The sequence below is a fragment of the Alnus glutinosa genome, chromosome 11 (assembly GCF_958979055.1).
Source record: "Alnus glutinosa chromosome 11, dhAlnGlut1.1, whole genome shotgun sequence".
In the NCBI taxonomy this organism is placed as follows: Eukaryota; Viridiplantae; Streptophyta; class Magnoliopsida; order Fagales; family Betulaceae; genus Alnus; species Alnus glutinosa.
The window spans coordinates 21,794,698-21,804,108 of record NC_084896.1 but is presented as its reverse complement, the minus strand read 5'-3'; the positions used below and the strand labels follow the sequence as shown (position 1 = coordinate 21,804,108).

Sequence of the window (9,411 nt, the reverse complement as noted above, 5' to 3'; positions counted from 1 at the left end):
AACGACAGCTCCTTCCTCGAGGTAGCAGAGAGCGGAAACTTCCAAATTCTAAGGTTTTGGCTTCGAGGTTCCAAGAGTCTTACAACAGAAGTATTTTCTCCGTTGGAAAGATACCCGGACAACATTAAGAAGAACAGCAAGGGAGAATTTTGGGTGGCATTAAATAGCGGAAGAGAAATCCAAAATGTTGGAGCTCTGCATGAAACTGAAAGTGTAATCGCATGGGGATGGGGGACAAAAGATATCGTGGCAGCAAAATATGATGCAGAGGGAAAAGTTATAGGAGTGTTGGATGGAAATGGTGGGAATTCACTCGACTCTGTCAATGAAGTTGAAGAGCATAATGGGTATTTGTAGATTGGGTCTGCGGTAAAGCCTTATGTTAGTGTTATTGGAGTATGAATATATATATATATATTGAAAATACAAAACTCTCAAAAGTTTATCGTATCAAACAATCTTCTTCGCAAATAACACTTTCAATGTGTTATCTCACCAAAATCACTTATTTATTTTCACCTCTAAATTCAAATAAAACATCTTGAAATCCTCTACCTTTTGGAGGGATTTGCCAAACTATTAAAAAGCAAATGCAACCAACCAGACAGACAAAGGAAAATGATGGTCAATCTACCATCAGAGTAATCTTGATTATAAAGAAAAGAAAAAATCAAGGGTTGATTAACAATGCCATGACAGTAGAAAATGATAAAAGAAGACAGAAATATGAAATAACATTTCTTTCTTTTAACCCTCCACTACAATTTATGTTCTCCTTCAAACACTTAACAAAATTAAACTAATGTCAACTGCAAAATTGACACGTCTAAAAATAGGAAGCTTCGAACAAATTAATCGAAGGCATATTCTAAACATGCAGCTTAGACGGAGCCATTGTTCATGATTTTACATCTACAAGACTACACACTCATTTAAATGGACATATTAAATCGTTTCTGCATACAGAATGCATAATAAATCACACAAGCTAGAACCAAGCCCAAGGCACTCATGAGCATTCTTCCCATTTGTAACAAAAAAAAGGGAGGAGGAGATGGTTTCTTCCCATCCGTGCCCCTGAACCTTTTATGAAGCTCCAACGTAGCCATTATGCTTTGGATAGCAATCGTTCCAACTGATCAAAGTCTTCATCTTCCTGATCAAAGTCTTCATCATCTTGATGTTGCTGTTGCTCTTCTTGTTGTAGCAGCAGGAGCTGCTGTTGTTCTTCAGGAGGTTGCTGGCTGAATCCTCTTTGTTGATTAAAAATATCTCTTTGGACATTCCAGTCATCTATGATCTTCTCCATTTCATCTCCAATCAATTTTTTATCCTCTAATATGTGCTTTATGTCTATAACATCCACTCCCTTGCTGGCCTCTTTAACAAGAAATCATGATGAAAAGCAGAAATAAGAAGTTAAATGACCGTAAATAAAAGTGGAAGTAGGCTAGTTGACATAAACATCTGTAAAACTGCCCAGAAAATTAAAAGAAATTTGTATTATATGGCACCATAAAATAGTGCATAGTAATATATATCTTTTCTTTTCTTTTTGGCAAAGAAGATTGCTAAGTGATCTTGGGAAAATATTTGAGTGTGAAACCCATTTAATAAAACCATGCGTTCTAATAACATAAATGCAAATGTCATCATTCTAAAAGAGTAGAGGAAATGTGGGATTGGGGATTTCATAACTAGTTTAGAAATTATTTAGTAAGGAAAAATGCAAAATCAGACCATTGTGGTTACATCGATTTATAATAAGCTCCATGTGGTATAAAAATGTATTAAGAGCTCACTGTAGTATGCAAAAATAACAAATAGGTCATTGAACCCAACTTATGTCCAAATTTTTTTACAGAAACCGTCAAATGCCACACGTCAATACCAATCAAATTATAACACGTCACCCATAATAAAATATATATATAGGTAAGATCATTGAAAATCATATTGGTGTTCAGACCCAAAAATAACTAAACGAGTCACATCAGGATGTCCCCACTGAAATCCTAAAATTAACTGATACATCTTTTAGGATGCACCGTGAAGCAAAGCAGAATGGAAAAAAATAGCCAAAAATTATTACATGTGGATATCTTCAAGACCAGATGCACTAACTAACTTTCTAGAATGATAAACAATAGCACCACTCACCATCATGATACCAATTCATAACATAAAAGTTACTTCCATAAAAAAATGATCGATTATTCTGTTTCTGCTGAATTTGGTGAGGAAAAATACAATACCTTCAATGGCCAATTTCTTGGCCTCTGCATATTCTGTTGACTTTTCCTGGACAACATTCAAGTCAACTTCCATACCCTAGTACATGGGGGAACAACAATGTATGTCAGATGCAGTCTAAACCAAAAGCTAAGTCAAAGATAAGGATTAAAGGAAATTCATAGCACCCATTATGTCAAATGAAAGATCACCTTATCAAAAATCTCAAAAATCTCATAAGACAACCAGATCATTGGTTGTTCTCACCAACTATGGATCCCTCACCAACAGCAATCAATGATAGTCAAATAAGCACTCCCAGCAGAACCATTCAAATTGACATGTTCTTTTTATGTACTGCAGGTCAAAAACTTGGTCATCGCTTACCATGACCAAAATCAATCTTACACCATTCCTTGCTAGTTTTACCAAATATTAAGGATGTAGCATACCCACCTGATCTATCAATCCACATATGGATGATTAATAAAAACCACGTTGCCGTTGGACAACAGGTATGATATGGCATCCCCTTTGCCATGCTTTGAAATGTGTGGGATATGCCCTGCACATGCCCAGAATTGATATCTGCCATTGTACACTCAACTGAGTCAAAGCAATTGTGCACTGGACCACAGCAACACACACGACTTACATGGTACAGAAAGAATCTTATTGAATGGGATAAAAATTAAAGAGGGGAAGGATACAATTACAGATATTAAAAGCAAAGTTAATTGGTAATATATTCTACCGCTGTGTACATGCCACAGTTTTGGAAACATTTCCAACTTCTATGTTGTATCACATATTTTGTTGTGTTTGTGTGGATGTGATTCACAACTTTCAGAATTCGGAACTAGGCTCAGATTCATAGACAATCTCAACCCAAGTGCGCCACTACAATTAGAAAGAAAAACCATATATGTTTCACCAATTATGCATGTAATCTTGTTTACGGTAGTGACTTATGGTAGTTGCAATTCAAGAATCAGATTTATTGCCAATACAAATGACTTGAAACACATTTACATGAAAAATTAACTTGAATACGTATACTGAATCTAACCAAAAGGAGAGCCCCTCCCCCAACAGCAAAAAAGAGCTATTGATTTTTTCTTACACGTTTAACGAATGGTATAACAAAAACTAAAAATGACTCGATGCCTTGCCAGCAGATGCAATTATACAGCCCTCTCTATCCATCTTGGCAATCTCAGTGAAGCCTTCATCCCAAGCCTGGTAAGGAACACAGAATACAAAATGTGGAGCAAGAATATGAAGCATCCACAATTCAGTAAAACCTAACAAAATAGAAAGGAGAACGAACATGTTAGTCGACAAGTAATTACGGGGATGGGGGAGGATGTTAAAAGTACAAGGAAGAAGGGCAGGTGAAGAATTTGGGATACCAAGGTTGCAAATATGGCATATATCACATTCATCGATGGAATTGTATTAATGCCCGTAGCAGTGAGAAGGAATGTCAGAGAAGTATGAATGTTTATGGTGATCTACAAGCAAATGAAAGAAATCTGTGAATGAATTGCAGGGACTCAAATTGAAACCTCAGAGGTGAAAGGACTATCAATTACCAAAGCAAGTATGTTTTCTCTTAGCAAGAATGAAGTTATTAAGACATATCCCACAGCACCAATTGCTCGAACCTGCAAATATAAAATTCTCACTGTCAAAAGAAATTTGGAAATAGAAGGCAATGTTTAAAAGGTATACAGAATTCAAGGCAAAGTGGAGCGAAGACTACGATTGTGCACAACAAAATTGAAAGAGTCCAATTTGCTCCTGACCTGAGAATATGCCAAAAACAAGAAACCCGAGATGTTACTGCCTGACTTTTGACTTGTCCAGAAATCAAAGATTCATAGTTTTTGCATAAGATAATAAGGACCAAAACAAAGAAAACAAATAGCAAAATTTTTACATAATGTTGTACAATTTAAAATAATCTAACAAATTTTGTAAGAAAGTGTGCGCTTTGCCAACATAAGAATCATCAATAATGATACGGGATGAGCATCGCATACCTCCACAAAGTACCCATTGTGAAGCCAACTATTCCATGCCTAAGCTGCAGAAGAGGAATATCCAAAAAGTAGGTAAATTACCAGCTATTATGCCCCCCACTCCAAAAAAGAAAAAGAAAATAAAACAAAAGAACACCTAGCTATCCCAAAGGATGGAAGCTAATTAGTGAATATATGCATGTATCTTATATATTCACAAATTAACATAAAAAAAGTTCAAACAAATCAAAAGTAATTGAAATTTGACCAAGAAAATAAGTTCCTGGAAAGTGAAAGCTTTGAATCTATAATATACTAAAATCGTACGAAAACCATGCATATTACAATTGAAGAGCTCAGAACATATTGTTTTGATTACAAAAAATCAAAGAAAGAAAGAATACAAACTAAGGTCACAAAAGGCAAGCACAGAAACAAGACAAGGTCTGTTAGGCAGAAGGGAAGCTCACCAGATAGGTTAAGGCTTTCACTGGACCAGACAAGACAAGTAATAGCATGGTTGTTGCCACCTATCAAGAAAAAGAATCATTTCCATACTTACAAAAGTTTATAATTCAATGATCTATACGTTTTTCTTCCAAAAAAGTGCTGATCTTCTAATATGGTGGGAATAAATGGGTACAAACCATAGTTTTCCTTCCAGCTGCAACGCCCCATCTCATTGAGGAGATTACTATTGGCAACGAGAAGACACAGCCAAAGTAATTCTGTGAAAAACCATATCTTATTGAGAAACAATGCACGGAAGAATCCATAAGCAGACATGAGACATATAATGGCTTCTTATACCAAACTGAAGAATTCTATTAAGTTGGGGGGGGGGGGGGGGGGGTTTAAAAAAAAAGGAATGTCCCATTTCCTGTTTTTGCTGGGTAGATTTATGTTTGTTTGATCTTGTACGTACAAAAGTCTGTTTTGTTCAGGTTTCAAGCTGTGTGCGCTGCTACTTGCTTCTAGTTTCTATTTTGGATTGATACAAGTTAAATTAAAAAGAGTATGAAAAATGACATTTATACCAAATCTGCACATTACTACAAATGAGTCATACTTTATATAATCACCAATATGCAGCCAGGAAATGACAAGAAGACCTATTTATAACAACCAAATTCCAAACCAAAGAAGCCAGAAAACTTAAAGATTTAAATTAAATAGCCAATGCAGGGAAACAGAAATAACCCCATGGAACATATGAGAGGAAATTGTTTATCACACAGAAAGTCAGCAAGTTTTTTTTTTTTTTTTGATAAGTTGAAAGTTAGCAAGTTAAAATTGGAATACGTAAAAGTTTGTACTAACGTGAGAACTATATTAACAACCAATAAAAAACAAAGCTACAAAATTCCATATCCATCCCTCTTACTTTTCTTTACAAGAGACAGTACCAAGTTACCAACACCATCAGAGAGGCGTAGATTACAACATTAACACAAAGAAAGCGAAAATTTCACTTCTTTAACTAAATTGACAAGGACCCATTTTGCAATTTATCCCCACAAACCTCAATTGCGAGAGAATTGCTCAAGAAGTAAACCAAGCCGGTGAGCGCGGTGAACATGGAGCACTCCACCAATGCCAGTGTCTTCCGATAAACGGCGCCGTTTGGAGACAAGTCTTCCAGCTCCGGTGAAGGTTTGGTGTAGCCTCCTTCATTGCCAGCAATCGGTGCTTCAGCTTTCGAAACACTAAACAATTTGAAGGTGGGATTGGAGAGAGGGATTGGGAAAGAGAAGGGGTTGGGTTTAAGGAAAACTGTGGTTTTGTGAGGGGTTGGAGAGAGGGGTAGAATTGGAAATTGAGGTGGGGTGAGAGAGAGGCAGAGAGGGGTAGTTTGGGAAATAGGGAACGATGGAGAGGATTGATGAAGCTTGAACAGAATCATGGGGATGAAACACTGGGAGTTCTCAGAAAATGTGTCACTGTTAGGCACTAGAGAGCGGGAGAGGACTTCAGTCTTCAGATAGAAAGTTGTGCATGGGCCTAGCTTGGGCCGGGCTTTTTTCTGATACCCAAAGCAGATACCACTTTTACACCTTTTTCTTTTGCATCAACAACAAGCTCTTTAAGTTTCTTCAGCTCTCCTGTCAAATGGGAATGTAGGTAAGCTGAGAGAGAGAGAGAATCTAAGGTATTAGTTAGACAAAGTATATTTTAACTTTCATCAGAACCCATGCAAGATAAATAAGTAATGAAGTCAGCCAGCTGGCAGAGTTTGATAGGGATAGTACAAAAGACTAATATTTCTTACAAGTAATTCATTAAAAAAGAAAAGTCACAATAACGCAGCACAACTCTAGTACTTGGAAAGTATACAAGAAACACACAAAAAAGGAACAACTAATGTCTACATTTCAAAAAACTCCCACAAATTTAAGATGGAAAAGCAACTCATGGCCCAAGTTCAATGATGCAGAGTAGCGAAGTGGGTTCGCAATAGCAAACAACAATAGAATCACAACTCTTCTCAAACCAAAATTCTATCAAGGAATCAAGGCAAAAGGAATAGAAAATCGCTCATAGAGTGTTTCATATTGATAATTGATAAAAATACATAAGCTGCAGGCTCAAGCCATCTTAATAGGCTTATATGGCCTAAATTCTAAACCCTTTAAAAAAAAAATTAACAAGAAAAAAAAAATACAAAACAAAATAAAAACACTTTGCATTACAAATTATACAAAACGACAAATTTTGCCTAGTACACGTTGGAATTATGAAATGTTCATGAAATACAAAAGTGTAGCCCTCTGAATAAGCTTTCCAACGCCACCAAGTTTGTTTCAATCCAATGTTAAAATCAAAAGATATGATCTTTTAAATAAAACGGGTCTAACCAAAAACTGATAAAACTGGCTCGCATTATCCAATCATAGAACGAATGTAAAAGTAGAAACTTCAACTTTATTATGGATAGTCCCCTCCCTCCCTCCCTCCCTCCCTCTCTCTATCTCTCTCTAAGTGTGTGTTCACACATGACACAAAAAGTAACTATCTCCCAAAATTTCATCATGAAACGCCAATGAACATAATTATCTAGCTAACAGTCAAAAGTATAGGATATGATATCCCCGGTTCATTTACACATGCAACATTAATCCACTACCACCATTCAAAACTTCCTCCAATTATCCAATTTTTCAATCGTGCAAGTATACCCCATTGTTTAATGGTTCAAGACGTCTCTCTTTCAAGGAGGCAGCACCGATTCTACTTAAAATCTTTTCTAAAACTCCTGTCCAAGTAAACATTTCCACTCTAGTGATGCTACCTTCGACATACTCCTCCACGGGAAAAAAGATTACCACCCTTCATTCTTAGAACCTTAAATTATAACTTGAAAACCACGACTTCTAGAAACCTTCCAAACCATTTTATCCCAACTCTCCCAATGAACCTTAGTAGAATTTTATCCTCACTTTCCACCACTATTGCATTCTAATCTCATTAGATATGAAAAGTTCAAAAAATGTCACTTTCAGCATAGTTTCCCCCACACCATAATTTATCCCAAAACCAAACTCCACTATGAAACCCAACCCCCTCATCAAACCTCTCATAGTATATTTTGATAAGCAAACTCCATAGGGACCCCAAACTTCATTCATATGCTGTTGTCCCCATGAAATTCCATATTTTTTAATCACCAACTTCCTCCACAAATGATCTTTCTCTTCCAAATAAGGTCATAGTCATTTACCTAACAAAACTAGATTCAAAATCAAAAGCCTTCTACCCCCATCTTGAATAGAAGCAAACATTGTTTTTCAATTAACATGCTGGTATTCAAACTCATCTCCTAACCCACCCCAAAGAAAATCTCTTTCTAATTTTTCAAGACGATTAGTTATTTCAACAAGCAAAGGAAAGAGAAAAAGAAAGTAATAGGGTAAGCTAGATAATGTACTCTTAGTCAAGGTCACTCTTTCTCCTTTGGATAGGTACAGTTTCTTCCAGCTTTCCAATCGGCTTTCGATCCTCTCAAACACTCCATCCTAAATAGCTCTTGATTCAACTTGTGACTCCAGGGGCAAACACAAGTATTTCATGGGGGAGAATAGTCACTTTGCAACCAAGAATATCCCCACTAGCAATTCCACATCCAACACAACCAACAGGCACCAATTTGATTTTCCCAAATTAACCTTCAATCCTAGAATGGCTTTAAAGCAAAGAAGAACAGACCTCAGAGAAGGGATTTGATCTAGGTCCGTACCACAAAAAATTTAACACGTCTCAGAAAAAAGTAAGTGTGATTCCATGTAATCATTGGCCTCAATACCAAATGTGAACCCAATCATATGGCCCCCTCCTACTGCCCTCGATAAAATTCTAATAAGCAGTTCCATCAAAACAATAATATGTGGGAAAAAGTGAAACCCCCCGCCGTAATCCTACAGAGCTCTTAAAGAAACCACAAAGCAACTGATTAGAACCGAGAAGCATTCTGTAGATATGCAATAAAAAATTTATTTTCTCCATCACTCCCCAAGTCACACCATGACAACAAAAACATCAGAAACGTCTACTTGATATGATCATAAGCTTCAACGCTCCCATAATACCAAATGTAAACCCACTCATATGGCCCCCTCCTACTGCCCTCGATAAAATTCTAATAAGCAGTTCCATCAAAACAATAATATGTGGGAAAAAGTGAAACCCTCCGCCGTAATCCTACAGAGCTCTTAAAGAAACCACAAAGCAACTGATTAGAACCGAGAAGCATACTGTCGATATGCAATAAAAAATTTATTTTCTCCATCACTCCCCAAAGTCGCACCTTGACAACAAAAACATAAAAAACGTCTACTTGATATGATCATAAGCTTCAACACTCCCAGAATACCCAATGTCAAGCAACTATTCAAACATTTGTTAATAATGAGAAGGGAGATTGAAATTTACCTTTTATTAACACGTTCTGAGAAATAGACAGAAACTTCCTAAAAACAGTTTTCAATTTATTAGGCAGCACTTTCGCAATAGGAAAGCGAAAAAGAGATAACCGTTTGAGATCTTTCTTTCCGCACCATCACCAAGATTTAAGAATAATAAAGTGGTTATGGATAGATATGTAAGTAAAAATGTAAATTTTGACCTATAGCCAAAAAGTTTATGGTCAACAAAAACAAAT

The 9,411-nt window shown here is 36.4% G+C and overlaps 2 protein-coding genes across 2 annotated transcripts; both read right to left on the bottom strand.

Moving 5' to 3' along the window:
- Positions 1-757: 757 nt before the first annotated feature.
- LOC133882236 (uncharacterized) lies at positions 758-2,825 on the bottom strand. Its single transcript, XM_062321359.1, has 4 exons — positions 2,689-2,825; positions 2,445-2,589; positions 2,256-2,331; positions 758-1,380 (listed from the first exon to the last, which is right to left on the bottom strand). Exons 2-4 carry the CDS (start codon positions 2,484-2,486, stop codon positions 1,109-1,111), a joined length of 390 nt encoding a protein of 129 aa, XP_062177343.1. The 5' UTR covers positions 2,487-2,589; positions 2,689-2,825; the 3' UTR covers positions 758-1,108.
- Positions 2,826-3,209: 384 nt separating this feature from the next.
- LOC133882235 (uncharacterized) lies at positions 3,210-6,268 on the bottom strand. The gene is made up of 8 exons (XM_062321358.1): positions 5,779-6,268; positions 4,904-4,984; positions 4,727-4,786; positions 4,278-4,321; positions 3,998-4,040; positions 3,828-3,899; positions 3,645-3,746; positions 3,210-3,536 (listed from the first exon to the last, which is right to left on the bottom strand). The coding sequence occupies exons 1-8, from the start codon at positions 6,157-6,159 to the stop codon at positions 3,417-3,419; spliced, it is 903 nt and encodes a 300-aa protein (XP_062177342.1). The 5' UTR covers positions 6,160-6,268; the 3' UTR covers positions 3,210-3,416.
- Positions 6,269-9,411: the final 3,143 nt, after the last annotated feature.